This window comes from Hemibagrus wyckioides, linkage group LG13, assembly GCF_019097595.1.
Source record: "Hemibagrus wyckioides isolate EC202008001 linkage group LG13, SWU_Hwy_1.0, whole genome shotgun sequence".
Classification (NCBI taxonomy): Eukaryota; Metazoa; Chordata; class Actinopteri; order Siluriformes; family Bagridae; genus Hemibagrus; species Hemibagrus wyckioides.
In genome coordinates, this window is record NC_080722.1 from 1,652,501 (window position 1) to 1,665,000 (window position 12,500).

The 12,500-nt window shown below is 40.6% G+C and overlaps 1 protein-coding gene across 1 annotated transcript in view; it reads left to right on the forward strand.

Moving 5' to 3' along the window:
* The first annotated feature begins 8,366 nt into the window (after positions 1 to 8,366).
* The window catches only part of LOC131363826 (legumain-like), a 10,087-nt gene continuing 5,953 nt past the window's right edge, over positions 8,367 to 12,500 (forward strand). Inside the window, exons 1-5 of the mRNA XM_058406745.1 lie at positions 8,367 to 8,522; positions 9,374 to 9,503; positions 9,663 to 9,760; positions 10,439 to 10,520; positions 10,626 to 10,711. Of these exons, the coding sequence (XP_058262728.1) occupies positions 9,429 to 9,503; positions 9,663 to 9,760; positions 10,439 to 10,520; positions 10,626 to 10,711 (341 nt within the window). The 5' untranslated portion in view covers positions 8,367 to 8,522; positions 9,374 to 9,428. The remainder of the gene's footprint in view (positions 8,523 to 9,373; positions 9,504 to 9,662; positions 9,761 to 10,438; positions 10,521 to 10,625; positions 10,712 to 12,500) is intronic.

The window sequence follows — 12,500 nt, forward strand, 5'->3', positions numbered from 1 at the left end:
ATGATCAGACCCAAAGTGCAGGGATAGCAGCTAGTCGGGACAAAATACTTTATTTCTTTAAAAACAAACAGAATCGTACACAGTAACACCGGTGGGAGAAAATTAACACAGAATAAAATCCAGAGACCAGAAGAGGCACACAATAACAACAAGGACTCAGCAAAAAAAAGAAACCCACACACAACAAAACCCATATAAATAGGGAAGGTAATTAGTGAAACATGAGGGACAGATGTGCAGAGGTGGGAACGGGCTAAGGATCAGGCGGGGCAAACGCACAAGAACACAAAACATAAACAAAGACACATGGCACAGGTATAAACAAACCCTGTCAAACCGCCCTCTAGTGTTCAGGCAGGAAACTGTCCAGCAGTCCATGACAGAATACATCAACACTGGTTCACTAGGTAACAGTCTTAGGATACCATCAGTCTACACTAATCACTGTGTAATCAGTAGTGCTCACTTAGTGATGCTTACTGCCACTGGGGACAGATCATTAGCTTCAGAACCCATTTGAAGACATAACTTTGCCAAGAGAGTAAGTATAGAGGGGGCACCAAATACTGAGCCTTGTGGGACACCAGTGGAGAGTGTGCTTGGAGCAGATGCCGGTACCCTGCATGTTAACTGATGTGAGTGACCATCCAGGTAGGATGCACTGGGATGTTTGGATGCTGTCACCTTTGCCAAGCAGCATGCTAAGGTCCATGTGGAGGCCTTCCAGACTGTCAAAAAACATTCTCTCTGTTTACACTGAAAAACACATTTGTTTAGTCAAGCTTTCAATGTATAGTTTTTCTTAGCTAAAGGTAGCTCTCTCTGTCTTTCTCTGTCAAGCTATACATTCCAAGTAGCTGGAACATCAGGAAAGCCTGGGCTGGAATACAGAGTGGACCAACCTAAAAGACTAAGCATACATGCACAGGCAAGGACACATGACACAACCCGTAGCTCACAGGTTGTTACACCACCTAATGGCTTTGCTGTGAACCTTTAATAATGTAGAAGTAGGCTGGTGATGAATCAACTGCTTGAGTTCCTGCCTCAGGGAACTATCTGTGTTGTGTCATGCTCAACAAATTGGTCCCACAACAAACCTTCTGCATTAGAAATTGCATTTGGCACCCAGTTCCTATCCCATTTCTACAAGGCCCATAAGCACCCATGAGGCCTCTTGTAATGCTGCATAAGACCGGAGATTACACAGCACCTTAATAATCTTATCAGGGTCTCAACATTCTACCTCAGGACAATACTTGATCTCTTCACCAGCCTCACCCTCCAAGTGGTCAAACAAGAAGAAAACCTGGTCAATCGACATATGATGTACACTTATGCACACCTGGGCCTGCTCATTCTATTCATTATTACTTAAACCTGATGTAGCATTAAACTTTGGGAACCGTTGATCTTGAGAAACAAAAACAAACCATTCAGGTGCAACAACACCAGAAGGTTAAGGTATAAAATGCATAGCACTGAAGGCAGAAGGCAAGGCTGCATCAGGACCAGGCCACCCGACTGATGCCTGTGCCTGCTGCAGCCTTGCATTGTCAGCTCTTAATTGGGCTACCAGATCTCTTCACTTACTGCAACTCTTTCTTCATTATATTTTTTTAAATAAAGGACAGCGTTACCATTGCAGGGAAAGGGTCAGCAATAGAATAAATCTGGAATAACACCCTGCTGTTCTGTTTCCAAAAACACAGAATCCAGAATATACAAGGAACAAATAGATCAAGAAAAAAACATTACTCTGATAAGAAAAAACATGACTCTGATACCAATTTGTGGTCATCCTGCTGACTACACCCTAATGTGGGTGGAAACAATCAGAATCAGAAAGAGCTTTATTGCCAAGTATGTTTGCGGATACAAGGAATTTGTTTCGGTGTCACAAGCTCCAGGGCACAGAGACAACAGAAATACACAATAAAAAAATAAGAATACAATAAGAAATAGAAATACACATATTTAAATAGAAAAATAAAATTAATTGTACAAACAGAATAGAATACAATAAGATGGGATGTAGGGTGATAAGAATAAATATAAGGTATTGCACATATTTCTATTGCACAGTGGGGGGAACATTTAACTGTTCATGTGGTAGACTGCTTGGCAGAAGAAACTGTTCTTGTGCCTGGCTGTCCTAGTATTCGGTCCTCTGATCCTCGCCAGATGGCAAATGTTCAAAAAGGAGATGCCTTGGATGTGAGGGGTCCAGAGTGATTTTCTAAACTCTTTTCCTTAATCTGGATGTATAGAGTTCTTTAAGGGTGTGCAGGGGAGCAGCAATAATCCTTTCAGCAGTCTGAACTGTTCGCTGTAGTCTTCTGATATCTGATTTTGTAGCTGAGCCAAACTAGACAGTTATTGAAGTGCCCAGGAACCTGAATGACTTCACTGTTCTTACAGTGCTGTTCATGATGGTGAGTGGGGGGAGGGCAGGGGTGTTCCTCAACACTGTGTGTGTTGAGCTCCAGGTTGTTAAGACTACACCAGACACCCAGCTGCTCAACCTCTTGTCTGTAAGCAGACTCATCACTGTCCTGGATGAGGCTGATGATCATGACTGTAGTGTCATCTGCAAACTTCAGGAGCTTGACAGATGGATCAGTAGAGGTGCAGTCATTGGTGTAAAGGGAGAAGAGCAGTGGAGAGAGGACGCAACCCTGGGGGGCACCAGTGCTGGTGGTACGGCTGTTTGATGTGGATTTCCCCAGTTTCACTAGCTGTTATCTGTCAGAAAGCTGGTGATCCACTGACAGATAGAGCTAGGAACAGAGAGCTGGGTTAGTTTAAGGCCGAACTGAAGTCCATGAACGGGAGCCTCACATAAGTCCCTGGTTTATCCAGATGCTGTCGGATGAAGTGCAGTCCCATCTGTGAAAGACATGTTCCAAGGCACACACAATAAAGCTTCATCAGTGAATGGTAGTCATTTCATTCCTTTAAACCCGAGGACATGACAGAAATTAACATCACATTTTTCCTAATTGCTCTAACGTCCACATCCAGTTCATGAAATAATGACAATGGCCCCATAGCAAAGATTAAGGTAGGAAATAATGGTCGAAAAAATTAAAGCACACTCAAAACTAGTTGGCATCTCTAAAATATACATTACATACAGAACCCACATCTCATAACCAAAACTACATTCTCATCTACAAAACAGATAAATTCACGCACAGAAGGGCAAAGAGGTAAGAATGAACATGTTTCTAGCTGATGAGACAAAATAAAGAAATGGATTGTCACTAGAATTAAAACGCAAAGATGTATTTAATTAAACTTGTTCAGTTGTTTAAAATTTACTGTGTTTTTTCTTCTGCATCACTGAAGACATTGATAACATGAGCCAGGAGATTACTTTCTGAAGAAATTAGACACAACTTCACAATAATTTCATTGCTTCACCCAGGATCACATGGCAGCCACCAAAGCAACTGCAGGAAAATGTCTTCTTCACCCTACATTGGCCTTTGTCCAATCACATTTCAGTGCACAAGATGCTCATTGCCCACATAATCTTCACCTTGCAAGTTTTCTATTCTTGCCTTTGCAAGCTTCAGGTTATTTCCAAAAAAGTTCATGTTTCCTCTCCTCACTTTTGCATTAGATCATAGACTTTCTCCACTTTGTGAAGCCCATAGATTGTTTATACTTTATTTCACTCTGAAGCTTATGAAGCTTCATGAGTAGGCCTGCTATAGGTCCCATTGTCTGTACCGCTTACCTGATCTATCCTCGGGTCACGGGGAGCCTGTGCATCTCTCAGGCGTCATTGGGCATCAAGGCAGGATAAACCCTGGACAGAGTGCCAACCCATCGCAGGGCACACACACACACTCTCATTCACTCACACACTACAGGCAATTTAGAGACTCCAATCAGCCTAGGAGCATGTCTTTGGACTATGGGAAGAAACTGGAGAAATCTTCTTAAGATTTTTTTAGGAAATCTTCTTTAATATTCTCTAGTGATAATAGTGTTCATCTAGCCATGGGGTTACAGTCCAGTGACTTCTGTGCCGGTCCCAAGCCCGGATAAATAGAGAGGGTTTGCGTCAGGAAGGGCATCCGGCGTAAAACAGTGCCAAATTTAACCATGCGAATCGTCAGTACTCTAAATTTCATCGGTCGAGGCCCGGGTTAACAACGACCGCCATCGGCGCCGTTGACCTACAGGGCGCTGGTGGAAATTGGGCTACTGTTGGTTGAAGAAGTAGAGGAGGGAGGAGAGTGCATAGACAGAGAGAGAAGAGGAAAGGTAAGAGTGTAGGACTGAGAATAGGAACTCTGAATGTTGGTATTATGACAGGGAAAGGTAGAGAGCTGGCTGATATGATGGAGAGAAGGAAGGTGGATATACTGTGTGTACAGGAGACCAGGGGGAAGGGTAGCAAGGCTCGTAGTATAGGAGCAGGTTTCAAGCTGTTATGGTGTGGATAGTAAGAGAAATGGGGTAGGTGTGGTCCTGAAGGAGGAGTTTGTGAGGAATGTTCTGGAGGTGATGAGAGTGTCAGACAGGGTGATGAGTCTGAAGTTGGAGATTGAAGGGGTGATGTTGAATGTTGTTAGTGGTTATGCCCCACAGGTAGGTTGTGAGTTAGAGGAGAAAGAGAGATTCTGGAGTGAATTAGATGGGGTGATAGAGAGTATTCCCACGGGGGAGAGAGTGGTGATAGGAGCAGATTTTAATGGACATGTTGGTGAGGGGAACACAGGTGATGAGGAGGTGATGGGCAAGTTTGGAGTTAAGGAAAGGAACCTTGAAGGACAGATGGTAGTGGACTTTGCTAGGAGGATGGACATGGATGTGGTTAACACTTATTTTCAGAAGAGGGAGGAGCATAGAGTGACTTACAAGAGTGGAGGTAGGAGCACACAGGTAGACTACATCCTATGTAGAAGAGGCAATCTGAAAGAGATTAGTGACTGTAAAGTGGTAGTGGGAGAGAGTGTAGCCAGACAGCATAGGATGGTGGTGTGTAGGATGAATCTGATGGTCTGTAAGCAGAGGTCAAAGATAGAGATGGAGAAGAAAACCAAGTGGTGGAAGCTAAAAAAGGAAGAATGTTGTGAGGAATTTAGACAGAAGTTGAGGCAGGCCCTGGGTGGGCAGGTAGTGCTGCCAGATGACTGGGAAACAACAGCAGAAGTGATCAGGGAGACAGGAAGAAAGGTGCTGGGTGTTTCATCTGGAAGGAGGAAAGAAGATAAGGAGACTTGGTGGTGGAATGAGGAAGTTCAGGATAGTATTCAGAGGAAGAGGTTAGCCAAGAAGAAGTGGGACATGGACAGGACTGAAGAGAATAGACAGGAATACAAGGAGTTACAGCACAGAGTGAAGAGGGAGGTGTCTAAGGCCAAGCAGAAGGTGTTTGATGAGTTGTACACTAGGTTAGACACTAGAGAAGGAGAGAAGGACTTGTACAGGTTAGCTAGGCAGAGGGATGGAGATGGGAAGGATGTGAGGCAAGTTAGAGTTATTAAGGATAGAGATGGAAAGGTGCTCACAAGTGAGGAGAGTGTACAGAGGAGATGGAAGGAGAACTTTGAAGAGCTGATGAATGAGGAACATGAGAGGGAACAAAGAGTAGAAGGGGTGAACTCTGTGGAACAGGAAGTAGATAAGATTAGAAAGGATGAAGTCAGGAAGGCTTTGAAGAGGATGAAATGTGGAAAGGCAGTTGGTCCTGACGACATCCCGGTGGAGGTCTGGAAGTGTCTAGGAGAGGCGGCAGTGGAATTTTTAACTAGTTTGTTTAACAGGGTTTTAGAGAGTGAGAAGATGCCTGAGGAATGGAGAAGAAGTGCATTAGTGCCGATCTTTAAGAATAAGGGTGATGTGCAGAGTTGCAGCAACTATAGGGGGATAAAGTTGATGAGCCATACAATGAAGCTATGGGAAAGAGTAGTGGAAGCTAGGTTAAGGAAGGTAGTGGAAATTTGTGAGCAGCAGTATGGCTTCATGCCCAGAAAGAGCACAACAGATGCAATTTTTGCTGTGAGAATGTTGATGGAGAAGTATAGGGATGGTCAGAGAGAGTTGCACTGTGTGTTTGTAGACTTGGAGAAAGCGTATGACAGGGTGCCAAGAGAAGAGCTGTGGTACTGTATGAGGAAGTCAGGAGTAGCAGAGAAGTATGTCAGAGTGGTGCAGGACATGTATGAGAGGAGCAGGACAGTGGTGAGGTGTGCTGTAGGGCAGACAGAGGAGATCAAAGTGGAGGTGGGACTGCATCAGGGATCGGCTCTGAGCCCCTTCCTGTTTGCTGTGGTGATGGACCAGTTGTCAGAGGAGGTCAGACAGGAGTCTCCTTGGACAATGATGTTTGCAGATGACATTGTGATCTGTAGTGAGAGCAGGGAGCAGGTGGAGGAAAACCTGGAGAGGTGGAGGTTTGTGCTGGAGAGAAGAGGAATGAAAGTCAGTCGTAGTAAGACTGAGTACATGTGTGTGAATGACAGGGAGGGAAGTGGAACAGTAAGATTACAGGGTGAAGGGGTGAAGAAGGTACAGGAGTTTAAGTTCTTGGGGTCAACAGTCCAGAGTAATGGAGAGTGTGGGAAAGAGGTAAAGAAGCGAGTGCAGGCAGGTTGGAATGGGTGGAGAAAGGTGTCAGGAGTTCTGTGTGATAGAAACATTTCAGCGAGAATCAAGGGGAAGGTGATATAGGACAGTGGTGAGACCGGCCATGCTGTATGGTTTAGAGACAGAGTCACTGAGACAGAGACAGGAGTCAGAGCTGGAGGTAGCAGAGCTGAAGATGTTGAGGTTCTCTTTGGGAGTGACACGGTTGGACAGGATTAGGAACGAGTACATCAGAGGGACAGCTCATGTTGGATGTTTGGGGGACAGAGTTAGAGAGGCCAGATTAAGATGGTTTGGACATGACCAGAGGAGGGAGAGTGAGTATATTGGTAGGAGAATGTTGGACATGGAGCTGCCAGGCAGGAGGCAAAGAGGAAGGCCAAAGAGGAGAGATATGGATGTAATAAATGAGGATACGAAGCTAGTGGGTGTAAGTGTTGAGGATGCAGAAGATAGGGATAGGTGGAGAGAGATGATTCGCTGTGGAGACCCCTGAAGGGAAAAGCCGAAAGAAGACGAAGATAATAATGTTCATGAGTTCACCCAGAGAACATGCCAACTCTAAACACACAGTGAGTGGGAACAAGACTCAAACCCAGGACACTGGAGGTGTGAGGCGACTGTGCTAACCACTAAGCCACCGTACCACCCCGCTATAGGTTTCTTGCTTACAATCTATTTTCTGGTCCTCTTCTTTAATATTCTCTAGTGATAATGGTGTTTATGAGTTTACTCTATCGTGTGCTTATCATTCTTTATCCTACTCTACAACGGTGCACTGTGAGGCCTTACTTGTAAAAGATTGATGCGTGCATCTTACCATGATAAATGTTTATTCTGATTTCTTTTACTTTGTCTCATGAATGTCCTCTCTATTCCTTTTGGCCAAAAAATGACCCCATTGCTTCCTTACTGGTTTAGGATTTTTCTTGACTCTGACTGTGTACTGACTGTGCATTGAACTTCCTTTTTTGCAGTCCACCTTGGGTAACTGCCTGAACTTCCTTAAAATTTATGTTGCAGTCAGTTTGAGAGACTCATAGTCATAGTTCACTAACAACACCCTAGAAGCTGCCTCCCTTCCTTTACTACTTGTTTGATGAGTTGATGAAAATTTTCTTGTCCAATATATTTTACTAGAAAACACAAAGCACAAAGCCTGCTAAAGACTTTAATGAAGAAGAAATTTGTTAAGTTGGTATACTGTATGAAAAATAGAGATTCTGGATGTTCTTGCTACAAAGATGTAGAAGTCTTTATCTGCAGTATTGCAGACTGAAGGAATGTAGTACCTCAGGTTCAGCGGTTCACCACTGTTCCTTCCTTGAACCACTTTTGATAGATACTGACCACTGCAGACCGGGAACACCCCACAAGAGCTGCAGTTTTGGAGATGCTCTGATCCAGTGGTCTAGCCATCACAATTTGGCCCTTCGTCAAACTCAAAGCTCAAATCCTTACGCTTGTCCATTTTTCCTGCTTCTAACACATCAACAAAATGTTGACTTGCTGCCTAATATATCCCACCCACTAACAGGTGCCATGATGAGGAGATACTCAGTCTTATTCACGTCACCTGTCAGTGGTCATAATTTTATGGCTGATCGGTGTATTAATATTCGTTGTGTTAACATGATTTCAATAAAAATAACACACCCCAGCCAAGGGTTCAGATCTTGATATAAAACTTCACTAACATGACTCATAAAAAAAAAAAAAAAAAACAACTGTGTGACCGAGGATGTGTTTCTGTTTCTCAATAATTCTTGTGAACTGTTGCTTTACTGGAAAAATATCTTTACCAGTAAATTAATTTATGACTCAGGAGACTCCAGATTATAAATACCCCAGTGCACCTCTCCAGGACACTTGCTCCAACTAACAGTGAGCTGAAGCAGACTCAGGAGAGACACCTGGTAAGAATCAACACATTTCTATATTTATTTAATACTAATAACTCAAGAGGAAAATGACTACTTTTTGTAGATTTACAATTTATTAGCAGAAAGCTGTAATTAAATGAAAGATAAGTGAGTTATTGTGTAAGTAATAAGACACAGTGTGTGATGCTGTTACAGTAAAATACTGAGCGATGGGGTGATGTGATAAAGTTACTGATACTGTGGTGGAAATACAACAATAAGAATTAAGGAGACAAAATTAAAGCAGAAACAGTTATCTTTAATTAATCAGATTCTTCAGCAGTGAGCAGCACTGACTAGACTAAATGACAGGAAACAGGATCTCAAGTCTTTTACTAACTTGGTGTGAACGTTCAGTTCAATTAGTTCATTGATTATAATATAAAATATATTTTATCACCACATTACTACAGTAAAGTTCATTATTTTCCAATAACAAATGCATTCCTTTAACATCACAAAATGTTGGCAACAATTACAGTTTATCTATTGATTAATGAATCAAACATCATACTTTTTATCTGTTTATATTTTACATTCCATGTTTATGAAACAGCTTAGTTCCTGTTGTCACTTCCTTCAGCAGCTTTAAGCAGTCATTCCCTCACCAGCCTCTCTTTTCTCTCTCTATTAAATCCTCTCTTAAGTCCCTGTGAATGAGCTGTTACTATAGAAACAATAACGTATCAGAGCGAGGGCATTAATATAAACCTGTGATGTCCAGCTGTACTAATGTCAAAGCTGCTGTTATAGAAGACTAATCAACACCTTCTGACCAATCAGAATCCAGAATTCATCAACAATGAAGTGCAATAAATATGACTATTTTATTTTACAACATTTAGGTTTGTTGGTCCAGTGACACTTAATAATATTCTGCATAAGAACTTTATAGTCGATATGGAAGGCGGCAAAAGCAAACAGTGGGTTCTCCTGGCAGCAGGTTCTACAGGTTGGGAAAACTACAGGCATCAGGTGAGAATATTAAAATCAGAGGCTTGTTTTTACAGGGGTTTTGTAAATAGGTTGCTTTCCAACAAAATAACTATTTTTAAGTATTTTGTAATATTATAAAAATTTAACACAGTATACATTTACAGTTCAGTACATAACTAAATTTCCTGTTTATTGCAGGCCAATGTGTGTCACGCTTACCAAGTCATGCGGCAGAATGGGATTCCAGATGAACAGATTGTGGTGATGATGTATGACGACATCGCTTATAATATAGAGTGAGTTTTACAGATTAGAAGTAGAAGTATTTTTCATAATTTTCATTTTTTCAATTTTGTGTGTTAGAATTTCCCTCATGGGATCAATTAAGTCTATCTATCTATCTATCTATCTATCTATCTATCTATCTATCTATCTATCTATCTATCTATCTATCTATCTATCTATCTATCTATCTATCTATCTATCTTTACAGTATCATACTACCACTGTCATTAGGAGAGTAATTAGCAGCCAGGTTTTCCTAATGAAATACACAAGATTAGTTAATCTTCAAGAAGTGTGAATACCTCTATAAAGCAGAAGTTCCACATGTTACTGAATTATAGGGTGTTCTTACTTTTTCCCACCTGGTTCCTTTTTGAGAAGAAATGACTACATTTTGAAATCTGTTGTGTTGTTTTTTTTGTTGTTGTTTGACCTTATGTTATATGTTTGTTTATAGAAACTGTTGAGGATCACACAAGTGTTATTTTAGCCCTGAATTTTTATTAATTTCTCAGGATTGAATTTTGAATAGTTTGCATTTAAACATTCAATTTTGGAAAAGCTAAATGAAAGACCATATAGCCAACAACTTGAGGTGTCCGAGCTACCCACTGTATCACTGTGTCACCTGTTATATAATGATATAAATAATAAACATTCATAAGTAGAAATATGATATTATTCTGCAGTAACCCTGATACTGGTAAAATCATTAATGAACCAAGTGGACCAAATGTTTACACTGGGGTTCCAAAGGACTACACTGGAGAGGTAATTTATTCTATACACACAACAATTAAATACTCTGATTATACTTCTATATTTTTTTGTTTTTTGGTGATTTGGAATCTACCTTTTTAATCTGTCCATTTTTAGGAGGTTTTAGCTGGAAACTTTCTGGCTGTTCTGTGTGGAGATTCAGATGCTGTCAAGAAACCAGGACCAAAAAAAGTCATACAAAGGTATTCATGTCCATTTGGCCAATTTCTATTATACTGTATATATAATTTTAAAATCAAAAATAACTGAAAAAATAAATGAAAATTAAAACCTCCACATCTTCAGATTAGTTATATATATATATATATATATATATATATATCAGTGGTGGACCGTCAGGGTCAGCAAGGCCTTCTCTGCTGGCCTAAACAGCAGTGATCTGAATCACTGACTTGCATTTTAATATATTTATTATATTTTTATATTTTTCCATGAATGTGTATTAAATTATTCCCAATAGTCTATTCCCTACATCTCATAGCTTTTCTCTCGGTTGCGCTGCTTCCAGTAGTGTATATTTATGATAAGAGTATTTATCCAATCATATTTCAGCCAGTGGCTGACATCATGGTTTGCGTGGCCGTAAGGCCTTCAGAATTAAAAGTGCAGGCGCCCGGAGCTTAAAATAATTGGCAATGAAACTGATCCATTGACCTCGCGTCACTCGGGCCATATAGCAGGCACACGATTACGTCAGCAATTTCCCGTCCTTTGATTGGATAATTGTTTCTATATTTGCTGCGTCTCATTTCGGATGCTGAGTCCTCCGGAGATTGCAGTTTGCTGCATACGGCATCAAGACTGCCTTTTCTGAGAAAAGTAACTGTAATAAAATGGACTATTCCTTGTGAGGTGTGAAATACTGTAGACTAATTTCTTTTTTACTTTGTTATTGAACAGTTGATTAGTATCTATTGGCTTCCAGGGGCGATTCTAGAATCTTCATTTAAGGGGGGCTCAGCCCCCAATGAGGGTATAATAGTAAAAAATAAATTAATAAATAAAATAAAGGTTTGACTAACAGGGTAGGATGGTAAACTTATTGCAGCATTCCACTGTATTGCATAGATGTGTATAACCTTTGAGTACTGAACAAGACAAATACGAGTCTTCCTGATCACACACACACACACACACACACACACACACTTGTCCTCTGATTATCGCTCTGCGACTCTGCGGTCTGCAGATTAAAGAACATGCTGAAAGACGGGGAGGAGCCGAAGAGAAAATGTCAGGGGGTCATAATGATGCTATAGAGGTGGATTAGTTCAGTAAGGACACCAGTGAAGGCCTAGGTGTGAAATGCATGGTCCGCCACTGATATATATATATATATATATATATATATATATATATATATATATATATATATATATATATATATATATATATATATATCATATATCATAAAATATATATATATTTTCAGAATAATATAAGTTATTTTGTAATATGCCCCCGTATTTTGCTCCCTTCAATTTATATTTTTTAGTTGTGAAATTCTATAATGTTAATTTTAACTTTCATATAATCCTGCTGTCAGCAGTCACAATAAGATGGAGTGGTGTGTTTCAGATCATGAACAGTTCCTTATTTTTGCCATACTTTTCTCATTAGCGTTCTCTTATCTGGCCATAGGATGTTGTTTCAGATTCGAACAGATATTTTTTTTAGAAGTGTTTAGGAAACTCTACTCTGATCTTCCAGTTTGTGAGGCTTACCAGTGCTGTACATATTGTGGTACACCTCTCTATATATACTCTGGTGAAGGTTTCTCTTTACCATTGACACTGACACAGAAATGTCTACCTCCTGGAGGATGTTGTTCATCTGACCAACTCATGTGAAGGGGACAAATTCTTCTTTATTTATTTATTCTTTATTTTACCTGGACTGTTGGGCCTTTTGGTGTTTTTGAGCTCACCTGTGTATTTTCTTCTTCAAGAACGAACTAAATACTTTTTTTTT